The sequence below is a fragment of the Lepidothrix coronata genome, unplaced genomic scaffold (assembly GCF_001604755.1).
Source record: "Lepidothrix coronata isolate B3197 unplaced genomic scaffold, Lepidothrix_coronata-1.0 Scaffold19, whole genome shotgun sequence".
Taxonomy (NCBI): Eukaryota; Metazoa; Chordata; class Aves; order Passeriformes; family Pipridae; genus Lepidothrix; species Lepidothrix coronata.
In genome coordinates this window covers 4,597,840-4,612,876 of record NW_016690199.1, presented here as the reverse complement: position 1 = coordinate 4,612,876, position 15,037 = coordinate 4,597,840, and the positions used below count along the sequence as shown (strand labels likewise).

The 15,037-nt window shown below is 36.4% G+C and overlaps 1 protein-coding gene across 7 annotated transcripts in view; it reads right to left on the bottom strand.

Moving 5' to 3' along the window:
* PPP1R13B (protein phosphatase 1 regulatory subunit 13B) overlaps positions 1–15,037 on the bottom strand; it is a 69,544-nt gene that overhangs the window by 49,623 nt on the left and 4,884 nt on the right. For 2 of the 7 annotated variants that reach the window (XM_017807502.1, XM_017807503.1), the window contains exon 1: positions 6,214–6,543. The exons of 1 other annotated variant lie outside the window; for it this stretch is intronic. In XM_017807502.1, the coding sequence (XP_017662991.1) occupies positions 6,214–6,339 (126 nt within the window). In that variant the 5' untranslated portion in view covers positions 6,340–6,543. Of the gene's footprint in view, positions 1–6,213; positions 6,544–14,190; positions 14,242–15,037 lie in introns of those variants that run through there. 4 more of the 7 variants (XM_017807507.1, XM_017807508.1, XM_017807505.1 and 1 more) reach the window with 3 other exon arrangements.

The following is a 15,037-nucleotide window of genomic DNA, read 5'->3' as shown; positions in this document are numbered from 1 at the left end:
GGATATTTAATATAGCTAAATTCACACACTGTTTAGTCATATTAGACTCCCCTTTTGCCTTTTTTTTCTTTAAATCAATCTAGAAATTTCACTGTGTAAATGAACAACAACAACAAAACCCTAACAACAACAAAAACAAACAAGGAAAAAAAAAAACAAAACCAGAAACAGAAACAAAAACAAAACCAAAACAACAAAAAAACCCTTCTCTTCCAGCAGATCAATAAAAAGACATTTCAGATACAAGGCTGACACACAATGAACTTAAAGTACAAAACACATTTCTAATGGAAATGCCAACTTCATTCCTTCTGTTTCATAGGAACTGGAAGGCATTATCCTCTCACCATACACTTTGCTCTAATAGACCATTCCAGAACATCTATTTATGATCTCAAGCTTTGCCATTTCAGAGGGTTTAGTGGTGCCTACAACTTCAAGACGAGAAGAATCAGCGAAGAAAAGACTTCAAAGTAAATCTCTTTTGAACAGTACAGACCTCAGCATCTCCCAAAAAGTTTTAATAACTTTCATCCTCAATTTTGCTAACTTGAGAGTCCCAGGAGCTTGCTATATTCAAGGTACTACTACAACAGTTTTAACTGATATGTCCAAACCCATGTCTTACTAAAATGTCACAGTCCCATCAATCACATATGAACTTTGAGGAAGACCGAGGTTTTCAATTACTAGAAAAATTATAGAATAAGAGGCAAGCAAAACATGAAGAGGTGAAAAATCACCCCCCTGGTGACGAGACATACCAATATGCAGAACTTTGCATGTGGAATGGTCAGAGAAAAAAAGTTACAAGTTATCAATTATCTCATGCAAGTTTGCTTCCCTGGAATTCATGCCATTACATAAAACTTGCATCAGCTACAGCTGTAGAAATTCTAGTTGCATATTTCAAGCATTAAAGCAGAATATTAACTTTATTTGCAGTATGAATACTGACCCTTTTTAAGATTATAGACTTAATTAGGTAAAGTTTTAAGAAAGTACATTTTAAACCAAACCAGACTATGAAATTGTAACCACAGAATTGTTTTAATTTAAAGCCATCTAAAGATAGTTTCTTGACTCAAGTCATGAGTATTTCTTTATACTACTGAGATTTCAGAACTATCAAGTCCCAAATAAATCTGATGTTATTGTATGTAAACTCCAGAATAACAGCAAGATTAAACAGTTTGACTTCTCTATATTAAAAAGAAACATTTAAAGTCCATCTAATAAACAAGTTATTCACCAGCATGCTCTGTTCCAATAATTATCTGTCTTCAGAATGTAGCTTTTATTTTTAAAAACAGATCAGTTAAGAATTTCTTGCAGTATGTTTATGAGTCTTATTTAAAATAAGACCATTAAGACATATAGCAAATTTATTAACCATCACTGTGGTTTTCATCAGGAGATTTCTTTCCTCTAAGATCATCTTGTTTCTTTTCCCCATATATGGTGGTAGAAATAACTGCATTCTATTTCCATATTTCTAAACACCAAGTTTGCAAGGAATACAAAAATGAGTAAATTTTTCTGCCAAAATGTAGACTTGTGAAACCAACAGTTTCTTACTACACTTTCAAATTTGAAGCCAACTGCTTCCATATGGCCTGCAAAAGAATCCACAAAATTGGGAGTAAATCTCAGACACTAAAAATGTAAAGCATTCAGCTATGGGCTACTTACAAACATTAAAATCCTTAAATTTTACTATTGATAGACTCAAGCATTCATAACGTTACTCAAAAATACAAACAAGTTAATATTATTTATGGCTATTTGTGATCTTGATAAAATCTGAAAATGTCACATTGCCTAAATGTACTTTAATATACTTAGCACACAAAAGCATTTTTTGCATAAGCTCATATGCTGGTTACATTAACTTGTTATTTTGCAATCACTTAAAAAAAATAAAATTGATCCAACTTGAGATCCACCTTCAACATGCTCTGCGCAAGACAACCTGCCCACAGAAAACACAACCAGGAGCTTGTCAGACAATAGTTGTGCACAAAATTACTTCTCTTGCTGGAGCACAGAAACCATTTTAATTAATAAAAAAAAAAAGCCACAAGTATTGAACTCCTCTTATAGAAATGTAGAAGTATAGTATATATAAAAGCCTTTTAAAAATGTAGGAAAATCTTGTGCAAGGCCTACATGTATGTGATGGCTTAAAGCATTGACAGAACCCACAGACATTTCTTCCCAGGACTTTCAGGACTTTGTCCTCTTCATGAGCTTTCACATGTGACAGCAGGTGTTCAACAGGATTCAGACGATCTCAAAAACCTACACCTACCTGATATTTATTTGTTGAAGGGATACTTATGACACTTTCTTGCTTTTTGTTATGGGAAGAAACAAAAAAAAAAGCTACAGCAACAATTGTAGATCTGGAATTTGAGGCCCCTTACACCTGCAGTGGCAGGATTTCTCTAGGGCAGGGAAGTAAGCCAAAGGAAGGAAACAGCAACTATCATCATCAAGATAAATGCACAGATTACTAAATGACAGGTACTAGTGGTTAACTGAAAGACTTCCAGAGCTCTAGGAAAACAATACCTAATGACAACAATAGCAACTAAAAGTTCACCTGTGTAAACAACGAAAACAACCCACAATCTCTACAGGCTGTGAGAAGCAAGACATGAATAGGCCCAAAAAAACAACTGACCTAGCAAATGTTAAGTTTCTAGCATCTCCCTAAGGCAGAAGAGTGACACGATCATTTAAACATTGTAATCCTATACTCTGTTCTATTAGAAGTCACAATCAATCCATGGTAGTGAACCATTATTGCCAGATCTCCAGACATTATCTTTACAGAAGCTGTTTATTGTTTGTCACAACATTGGAACACCTTCTTATAGATTCAGACAGTTCTGTTAAAAGTAAGCAGGAGCTGAGATTTGGATAAATTAAAATTTAAAAGGTGGGCAGTAAACTTGTGGCTACGGAAGGGAAAAACGAGTATAGCTTAAAATGGACTAGCTAAAAAAAAACCAAAGAGATTGCATCACAAAGAAAACTATTATTTTAAAAGAATATCTGTCCAAGTGCAATATTTAACATTATCAGCTAAAGCAACACAGCCTGACGTTAGAGAAATCTATAAAACATGCCTCTTGTGATGTTTTCTAGTGGAAAATGTAATTTGGCACTTGCTACAGAACGAGTTCAACATCCCTGCATCATATTATCTGTTGGCTTGATTCCTAAATTGCTACATCTGGAGAAACAGCAAGAGATCTTGTTGTTGCTCCTTGACGCAAATAATTCTACCAAAGGACTGTCAAGACACCAGTTACCATGTAAAGAGACCTTGGAACACAGGGATAATTCCAGGTATGCTGACAAGCTCTTGCTGAGCACATTTCTCCATCAGGCAACAAAGATTACAAACGGAGAGATGTTTATTCTTCACACAACAAGGCTTTGAAATTTTATTTTCTTTCCTAAAAGACTGTGGGCCAAATGTTATATTTCATGATATACACAACTATTACTAAGAGGTGGAAACTGGAAACTCTCCTTGAAAGACTCTCTGCTCTAATCAGTTGATGCTGGATTTCCTAAACCCCTTACAACGTTCATGACAACTCAATGCATAAAAATAAGTTTTCCTCACCTCGCAAATCAGCATTCTCTGATTTGTTATAGGATTATTGCAAATGGGTCTTACCATCTACCAACCAAGAACACAAGACTGATCTTCAAATTAAACAGTTTTGAAGAAGTCCCAGAGGTTTTTTTGACACTTGCTGTCTTCATTAAGGACACTGTTTTTTATCTTCTAGAATATTTTTTACTGTGAATCTTAGGATGACAAACCTCATCTAGTACTGCCTGCCTAATTTCAATGAGATTTATCTAAAGTACCTGTAAAATAAACCAATAAAAATCAGCAGTCACATCAATTTTGTGCTGATTATTAAATAAAAAAGTAAAAGAAATTGCTAATCTATTTAAGAAACTAGCAAATAGCCTTGCTATAACTATTTTAGTAGGTGTTTAGGCTTATAAATATGAGAATTCTTTAAATAATGGATTCCTGCCAAACTTGAAGAAAACTGCAGCAGTTGCTGCATTTGCAAATGCATGGAACACCACTAAATGCAGGAAAAGTCAGAAATTCAGAGGACAGCGAGATTCCAGATCAAAACAACAGCTGCACTGGTGCAATGATCTTTCCTCAAGTCCATTTGTCCATGAACTCCAACAGCTCTATCTTGATACAATATGAACAGGATGCCCACAGTTCTACTGTTCTTCACATCTCCAACCCAGGGTCCTCCAAACCAAACACTTCAGAGAGTTCAGGGGGGACCCCCAGTAAAGGGCCAAGTGTGGCCCCACAGCCCTCAGGGAAAAAGAGGGAGGCACTACTCACTGTGGCACTACAACTGCATCCCATTGTTCAACATCACACACAACTTAATCCCAATGTTCAGAGGTCCAAATCTTTCGTATCTGACAGGGTAATCAGCATGCCACACATCAAATGCATGACAAGCTTGGAACAACAGTCCTAAAGTATTAGCTGCCTATTCCATTTCATCAGCTGATGGGATATGAATAATATGTTAAGAAATACTATTAAATATTTTACTCTCCAAACCATTATGGAAGCACGTGGCTGAAGAACAACGTAACTGTAGTGCTGTAAAATACTCAGTAAATGTGGGTGAACTGGCAATAAATTAAAAACAAAACTAAATGAATCCAAGATGACTCAGCTTCAGAGATCATTTTATTACATAAGAATCTCAGTTTTCCAGTCGGGAAAAAAAACAATTTGCATTCACCAAAATGAAAGGTTTTAAAAAGACCCCACCCAAAACAAAAAAATCCATTAACAAACCAAAACCAAGAAAAAACATACACAGTCAAAACCCCCTGAAGCCCCAAACTCTACAAAACAGGACATTCTCCCACAAGACTCATGAACCAGGTGAGAGATAAGAAAGACAAGAAATTTAATATTTTATTTGTATTTGGTGGGGATATGGAGCAAAGTCCTACTCAAGCTTTCTACATATTGGCATTAGCAACAGTGCAATTCATTTGGAAAGAAAGCTCAGTCTGACACCCCAAGGCAAAGCTGAAGAGCAGGTTCAGTGTAAGGGTTTGGGTCCATTTCCCTGAAAGAAAACTTCATCTCCAAAATCCACATGCAACAAAAGTGTCCCACCAAATTTGTATCACAGAACTGAGTGTTCTCAAATTATTAAAAATATTTTGGCCTAAGATAAGGGCAGGGAGGTGCTGATGTTTCTACAGTCTTGTGTTCGACCTTGTCAACAGCTACAGCAAAGTCATCCAAAATCCACTGAATTCCAGAAAAGCCTGACCTACCTACTGCACTGAAAAATCATCTCATTGAAAAAGTTTAGGATACAAAGACAGTCATTTGGATCTTTTCTTTCACAAACTTTTCAACAAAGCACCCCCCCCCCCAAAAAAAAGTAAAACCATGAACCAAAACAAAACCACCCAGCGTAGTATTCTACTAAAGGTCACACTATTTGGCTACTTGTCAAATAATAAAGGTGATTTGGAGCACCAAACAAAATTTTTTGATTTTACAAACGAGGAAGAACTTGTACAAAATCTACAGATACAAAAACATATGCAATGTTCCAACAGGAACCAGCACTATTCCTTCCTTTTTATTTTCAGTCGAGTGAAAGCAGAAGGGACTGCCACGGCTTTCTCCCACTGAGCAGAAAGTATTAACAAAATACTGATTGTTTAGTGCACTGCTTTCAGGGAATACCAGCCATTCAATCTCAGATGTAAAAATGTTATCTGGCTTGGTAAAAAAGTAGTAAGTGAAAAGTGAATAAATCCTTGGGGATTCAACAGGCAGCCTGCAGAATTTTCCTTTCATCAGAGTGGAATAACTATTTCCAATACATTTCTTCAGTTTTAAAATGGCAAATTTAAAAATCAAAAGCCATTCTGTTTTACACTCAGAAGTCCACTTTGCTATAGTAATAATAATACTATGCAAGGTAAAGTCAAAAATTTCAGACATTTCATATACAGCAGAAAGTCATAAAAGGCAATAATCTGTGGTCTTCAAGCAAAAATCCCACATACACTCTAATCCATTATAAGGATACATTGTTCAGTTTTATAAAAAGAAATCTCAAAATGCTTAAGTTTACAGCTAATAAACAAAAACCAATGTTATCCCACCTTCTTTTTTATAGTTCTGTCCTTGGTCCAGTGTTTAGAGTGAAGTCGAGTCTTTCCTGGTAGCCAAGATTTCCCCTTTGATGTTTTTACAATATTCCGAAGAACCATCCTTAAAATATTCTTCATGTGGACAGTTGTAAACAGCAGCAAATATAAAAATATTGTGTAGAACTAAAACTTAAGAACAGTTTCTGCGCAACAACTACAGTGAAAAACTACTTAAATGGAGTATTTTTGGTCTACTGGCACATGAATTCTGGCAGTAATGACGAGCAGTGATAAGATGTTCTAAAGAAACTAGACAGGCCACAGTTGTGACAGGAACAAGATAGGCTAGATCAAGTTTCACCTAATTAGGCAAAGTTGCAGTAGGGGAGTTCTGCTATCCTCTCATTGTGCAATAGTAATCTTTGTTTGCTATTATAATCATGACAAACAGTAAGTATTTATCTAAAATAAATTTACATATAAGGCTCTGACTGTCACAAAAGACACAGAAGTGATTTTCCTGTAGAAGGGGGCAACGATAGGAGCAGAAGTCCTAAGAACAAATGAATTTAACAACTATCAGAAGATAATTCCAAGACATTTTCTTAAATCATAAAAATGTTTTAAAAGGACAAACCAGCTTAGAAATAAAAGAAACACCACCTCCACCATGTATTTATACCTAAAAACACTATAGTTCAAGCACTCCATTCTTGGCAAAGTCTGTCTTCTTGCTGGACATAATTCAGGCAGCAGAGAATATAAAACAGTAAACTATGTTTCTGATTGTCTCTCCATGTCAAGGGACAGCAAATGTTTATCATCATTCCTGTCAACACTCTACAGGGTCCAGAGTGGGGAACAGGCAGAGCAATGGCACCAACAGTGCATTTAGCTCTTACTCTACAGTTGCAGGAGCAAAGTATATTCTCCAGCCTGATCCATTCCTTTAGTAGAGAAAATGGGGAGAGGAGTGAGCAAGTGACCCAAGGAGGTAAAAAACTGAAACAAAACAAAAAAAATCAACCTACACTATGAAAGATCAACTGAACCAGATAACCCACCTCTCTTAAAACAGAGTTGTGAGTTATATTTTATGTGTAGCACCTTACACATTAACTGCAAGAAGAGAAAAGGGGCTCAGCTTCCTTCACTTGTGAGCCACAGCACTACCACTTTACCCTTCCCTACAAGAAGCAGCAGACAAAGCTAGTAAGATTCTGTATTTAGCCTGCTTCGACATCCCGAAACACTACTGTCCTCCCTTAACACATTTGTCACTAACATTCTGATCCCATGGAGTATTCTTCCTTCCTCCTCAGCAAACATGTACCATGTTGAGAGATTTATTGAGAATATAATTGATAGAATAATGGCAGATTTTTTAAATGTGGCGACGTAAAAAAGTTAACCTTTTATCAACTGAGAACATTTTAAATAAATGAGAAATTCGAGGATATTTTGTAAAAGGGAAGGGTTGTTTTGCTCTATGAAGGACGGAAAAATCTAATCTGGTTGTTCTCCAAAACCAGATTGTATCTTTATCTGCCAAAAACCCAAACTATATCACATGAATAAATATTTGAGAGGAAAAGCTGGGTGTATATTAACACATATTGTGCCACTCTTTCAACTATGGCTATTGCCTGAATTCCTCTAAACGACCCACCAGAACTCATAAAAGCCTTACTTGCCATAAACACACAGATCAAAAGTATATGGGAAGGCTGAATACTAAAGTCTGCCATCTCTATTGGATAATTGGGTTCTTTCAAAAGAAGAATAGGAACTAAAATAAACATACGCCACTGAACTTCCCTTTTTCCTGTCATTCCCCTCTTCTGAAATGACTGAAGCCACCTGTGTATAATTAAATCAGGTAAATACAAAACAATAAAAACTCATATAGTGAGTCGGAGGATGTATCATCTCCACACTGGGTACCTGATCCAGTGCAGTCACTTGGTTGACTGCTCTAGAACTGTTACTGTCAGGTAGGGAAACACAAATCTGGGACATATGTAGAGAGATGAAGATACCACAGCCTCTGGCTGCTTAATATACCAGCCTGAAAATCCTAAATTAAAGAAACAAGGGGATTTGCTTCACAAAACCAAAGAGGTTTTGAACGTTCTAAATGAAGGAGATGAGGTGCATGCAGTATTTAATTGACATAAATTATGATCCTTTATTAAATGCAAAAAAGCCCCAGGTAAGATCCAAGAAGACTTGCCCTGTGTGACAAAGCTCACATTTAGCAAATCTATATGCCTACAGATTATGTAAAGCACTCAATAAGAAAGTTAATACAGTTTATGATCCCACTAAAGCATTTTAACATGAAGACACTTGTGATCTCTGAAAACTACATGGAATGACGTAGGAAAAAAGCATATAAAGGAAAACTGAAAGTATAATTCCCTAAAATGTATACAACTTCATGCCAAACATCTACACAAAATGTAAAATTATTGAACATAAAGCTAAAGATTAAAACCAGTGGATGTGAGCAACTAAGAATACACAGAGAAGGAAGGGACAAGTAAGAAGAAGAGCAAGCGTTCAGATGGAATGTAACACCATACTGCATGCAGGGTATCACTAACTTGAAATTAAGGCTTATTTGTTTTAATAACTTTTGTTACACTTTGCCACCCCTATCCTACTCTCTCAGCATTGTCACTTCTTTCCTCCTGCTATATGAGCCATATATGGCCATATATTTAAATGTCTAATGTGCAAATGTACAATTTATTTATTTTAAACACACTTAACTACAAATGTGCACAATTGAACAAAGGCCCTCTAAGCTAAGCTTTTTCATATTTGTTCAAAATTTATTTAAACAGACACCTTAATATTACTTCCAGATGAAAATTAACTTCTTGTAATTTGCAGACAAGATTTTTAAAAAATCAAACAGCTTGTTTGTTTTCGATATATTCTCTTTCAGTTTCTCCAGTAGGATCAATCAAAAAAATCTATGGATCATACTGGGAAAAGTAAAACAAACAAACAATCCACATAAACAAAACCCCACCAACAATAACAAGATCAATATTTTCACAGATCATTGTAAATTAATAGCACCTAATGAGACAGGTACTAGGCTTACTTATCACTTCCACTTCAGTAAACTGACAACTAAGTTTATGCATTTCTTCATCCTATGTTACTGATGTAAAAAATGTGATGCTCCATTACACTAACAACTGTACACTTAATAACCTACACAGAGAATGATTTCTGGTGAGTATATTTCCTTTTTCCCCATATGGGGCAGCGTTGTGTGGAAGGGATTTAACAATCTACTCTCCAAAAGACGTTAGAAACACAGTGGAACCTCTAAGTCCCCAGGATATCAGACTCTTTATCCCAGTATGACTACAGACACCAATACATAAAAACATATATAGATAGCTACATGACAACATTCATATTTTTGCTTTCTTTCACATATTTGAACACATCTTGTCTCACAAGAAAACTGCAGTACTTGACAAGAAGGATGACTAGAAAGACTTTGGTTTCCAGGTGGGGAAAGGAAGACAAAAAGTTTATAAAGAAATTCAGACACAATCAGAACACACATCCCTGAGCACTGGAAGAAAAGAGGCTGTTGAGACCTCAATGCTTGAAAAATTTCTACATCGTTTGTGAGATAATAAGAAAAAGCTGACCAAAAGCTTTTTCCTGCTTCTGAAAAGATAAGGGCAACTACATGCATGCTCCAGATCAAGCTTACTTGTAATTTTGTGTCAAAGCTTCAGTTCTTCAGAACTCAGACAGCGAACTGAGCAGTATTTGGTAGCTTCAGATGACTGGGGGAAGGGAGCAGCAGTAAATGGGGGTAATCCAGTAATTCCTTGAAGACTCAAATCACAAAGATTTGTTGGGTTGAATGTTATAAAACCCCCAGAAGCACAGAAATACCGTATTGGAAACACTGTACAGTAAATCCTCTGATTCAGTGTGTCTTTTATGTCCCTTTTTCAGGTTATAATTTTGAACCATAAATACCAAAAGTCCTCTATAAAAAGGATATCAAAATATTCTAAAGGTTAGTACATGTGAAAGTGAATCAAATTCAAAAGTTCTTTATGTGTAGCTAAAAATGAGCAAAACTATATATATATATATATATACACAAAATATATAATTTATATTATTCCATTGTAAATATTGAGTTGGATTTCAAAGTCACACTGGGGCAAACAGAACAGTTTATAATTCAGAGTTTAAACTGATTTAAACCCCCTTCACCACTTTACCTTCTATCTGTACTACAAAACCAAATACTACTACTCTCCACCATCAGGAAAAAAAAAAGTAAAAATAAAGTACGCAGTCAGGAATTTGGCAGGGGGAGAGCAATGCAAACAAGACTTGAAATTTATTTGTTTCAATGCAAAGCTTAGATTTTTACTGCATCTTCCCATATCCAACAAGCCCTTGCTGAAGTGTTAAAAAACGACAATAAAATGATAAATACACTGTACTGTTAGTACACCAAAAAGCTATTCAGAAAAAAGATTGAAAAGATTTCCAAGTGACATGGGCTAGAATAGACTCCAACCCGTGTGATATGGTTTTAAAATAATTGCACTGATCCTGACATGACTTACAAGTGTAAAGGAGGTCAACCATCACAGATCGTTTTTCCACTAGTAGAAGTACGTGATTCAGACTTGCAGCTAAAATTGACTGAAATTTAGATGACTTGGGACAATAAAGCAGTACATAAGGAAATTAAGCATCAGGCATGCTGAGACATTCCAAGCTACATGCAGAGATGAAGCTGCATACAGACATGAGTTTCATAGTTTATTTTTACAAGACACTGTTTCAAGAATTCAGTCATCTCCCAAAGTGTACACACAGTCCAACTGTTTAGTGTCTGAATAGTAATTAACCCATTCATTAGCCTGAACAATCATTTAGAATTTCAATTCTAAGAAATTGCATTTTAAATACACAGCAGTAACATCTAACCACTTCTCTACTGATGTATTATAATAACAACTTTAACACTAAGAACCCTGTTTGACTATTTCTAGGCATGTATCTGACTAAGTTAAGTATCTAACATACCCATGTGGTATGAAAATTATCTTACAGGATTTGTAAGCAATGGCTGTCAGTTCACAGATGCTGGTACTTTCTCAGATGCCCAAATAAGTTAGTTAAGCTGTAAGTGGGTAACAGTTTCAGGCAAAAAACCCCACAAGTTGAACTGTTTAAACTAGTCAGAGATACTAGTTTCCTGTACTGTCCATACCATCATGCAGTCTATGCTCTGGCTATCACACTGTTCTCTCTACAAAACACTAACAGCCTGTCAACCATTTTACAGACATGTAATTTTACCATAACAATGTAAAAATATCCTCTCCTTACTCTGTATCTTTTCAAAGGAAGTGACAGAGATATTAGTAACATTTATTAAAGACATATTATGACAACATTTTGGATGTCAGTAATTTGAAAACTCCAGCTAAGTGGGATAAGTTCAAGTCAGGTTTTGACGAACACCCTGGGTTAAGGTTTTAGAAGATAGTCAGATAGGCTTTCTGAAGCCTGTGTTTTTTTAAAGTACTAAGTATGGGGGAGGAGAAGGCAGGGGGGAAAAAAAAAAGTTGAATTATGTTGAAAGTACCATAAGTATGTTGAAGGTATCACCTGCAGAACAGGAGTAAGAATGCCAACAGGTGCAGCATTGTCTTGAGTCAGAAATTAGACAAATTGCATTAGGAAACAGGATCAGAAAAGGATTTTCTCATGCAAAAACTCATTCAAAGTATGTCTCAACTTAAACTGTACATGTTATTATAAACTAAGACTTTACCAACCTCTTTGAGAAACCAAAAACAAAACTATATAGAGGTAAGCCTGTACTTTATGGCTGTGGTAAACTTTGCTAGTCTTTAACCACCCTGTTTCTTTCCCTTTAAACATCAGAGAGCGATGCAGGCAATACTTTTCTCCGCATATTAATAATGCGGCCCTGTCTACTTTTTTCATCTAATACAGGAACTCTCAAGGATTCTCAGCTATTCACCTTAGTAGGTCTGCACAGACACATTCTGGATTTAAGTAGAGCAAGGTTTGCTGGTCTCCCAGTGTCCAACTGGCTCCCAGGAGATTAGAACACAGAATTAATCCAGATGCTACTCAGTGCACTGGGCTTATGTGCATGGGGTCAGCCCATGGGATTTGGGACTGGAGAGATTCTCCTAGATCAGCCTAGCAGAGACCTTGGGAACTGCAGTGTTTACTTGTTCTGACTTCAGAGAGCAGGGAAGTTACACTTTGCCACTCGGGACACAGATTCATACCAAAAGCATCTAGATGTATCCCACCATATTCACTCACCACCATGGAGTTGTTTCAGGCTGAAAAAACCAAACAACCTAAACTGATAAAACTGATTACATCCTTCCTGCAACCTAGACAATGCTGCCCTTTCTTGTGCTGGTTCCAATGCTTATCTGACCCTGCACCCAGTTGGTTTCAGTGTGCTCAGCTGGCAGAAAAGTATCCTGGTGGGGGGGAAAGAAAGAAAGAAAAAAAAAAAAGTAAAGACAAACAACTTCCTGCTGAGTTTGCAGACTGAACCAGCTCAGCACAGAAACAGATAAATATCAGGGCCGATACAGGAGAGAGGGCAGCAGGTAGGCAGGACTGCAGCAGCCCCTGAAGTTACATCCATTTCACCTACACAAAACTGAAGCCTCAGTTTCCTCCCCTATTCTCAATTTATAAACAACAGTTTAATCATGTGAAAACTGAAATCCTTTTGTCAAACTTAGACATAAGGATATACAGGTTAAATACAGTGTCTGCAACATATGCAAGTTTAGATTAGATTGCTTCCTGCTGAAGTTAGAATTCCTTAAATAAAGTATTTTATAGCTACAGATTCTTCACCCATAAATAGAATTCTGCTGCTATGCAAAGCAATGTATTGGAAACAAACAAAAAATATAAATAAATAAAAAAAACCCTAATTCTACTTCCACTACTGAAGAGCTAGGCTAAATTACACTATGAATCTAGAGGATAAGGAAATAATGGGCAGAAATCAGAAGGAATGAAATACTGCAAAGTGAAGGGAAAAATGATGGCAGACCAGCAACTGCCAGTTAAGTTTTATTATTTTTTTCCTTTTTTTTTTTGGTCCCAACTTCATATTTGTTTCTCAAGACTTCCTCAAAGACCACATATTTTACCAAAAAACCAATATCCTTAGTTTTTCCCATTTCAGTGAAAATGTGTTAGTGAGTACTCAATAAAGATGTGAGCACTGGTGAAACCATAACTTATGTCTGAAGTAACAAAGTTACCACACTGCAGAGACCTTTTGTTTCATCTCACTGTTCTATTCACCTGCTAAACAGCCAGAGAACAAAATTCAAAATACATCCCCTGGGGTACAGCTCCACAATAAACCAAGCCAAATAAACAAAAATACTTGAAGGGAGAGATTCCACTTCCCCACCCCATCCTCTGTAAGCCGAGCAGTCTGCTCCCTCCAGAACCAACCCGGACGGGACAACAGTCACAATGCATCATACACAAACGTACATGTATCTCTACCTTTGGATACAACTATTTTTTTTACATTCTTAGTGGCCTGTATCAGTTTACTGAGACAAGCAGTGCAGTCCATTCACAGCCAATGGTGGGAATGAGCAGCAAGGAAGAGGAAGCCTCTTCCACCGGCCTCAGGAAATGGTTAACCCAGCTCATCCCTATTGTGAAACCTCAGTCCCGAAAGGAATTCAGTTGCTGCCGACATCCTACTGCAGCACAGTGATAAACCTGCACTCTCCCATACCAGCACGATTACACGTACTTGCTTCTAAGCATGAACTAGAAAAATAACAGTGTGACCTAAAATCCAGGTAAAGTGACTGAAAATTGAAGCTCGAAACAATTCCTTTCCTCCACTAAGCAGTTCATATTCCTGCTGGTCTTTTGAGTTATTACAGAATTTACACTTTGTCCTCCAGGTACCACTGCTGCTTTTGACACACGAATCTGCTTCTGAAGGATGGAGTCTATTATTGCACAATATAATTCTATTATTGTCTGTCATAAAAAAATTGCTTCCAGAACCTCAGAACATTGAGCACACTCCATGGATAAAACTGCCTAGTACATTCGAGATTACTACATGCTTCCCAGTTTAACAGATTCTATCTGCAGATTTCCAAACTACCAGAAAAATGTACCGACCTGAAGTGTTAAAATTAATATCTTAGACTATCTGTTTACTTAAAAATCTAACAATAACTTAAGAACCAGTGAGATAGAGGATACAAGACTAACAGAAAAACTGTTTATAAACGTAGAAATACTTCAAAGTTATTTGAAATCACTTCATAGTATAATGTTTCAATTCAAGAAAAAAAAAAGTAACTCATTTTGCTGGGGTCTGACACAAGCCCAGGAACTGAACCTCCTATATCCCAGGCTAGTATGTTCATTTAAGAGGTGAAGTGTTTTGAGGTATCTTGTGCTAGTAATTAATTTATGATAATATTAAGCTTTTAATTTAGACAAACACATAAGACTTGTAAATTCTAGCAGTGAGTCATGAGGGAAAGGGAGCAAGACACCTTCCTCCCATCACCCCAATCAGGCAATAATTTGTTTCCTTCTTCAAACCTCTACTCTCAACAATGATTTTTTATTTTTAAAGAGGCCTATAGCTTATAAAGACAAAAAAATTATCTAAAAGTCCCTGGACACTTATAAATGTGAGCTCTGATTTTAACACCGAGCATTAGACTACAAATTCTTTACAAAAAAGCACTGTCTTTATTTTATGTAT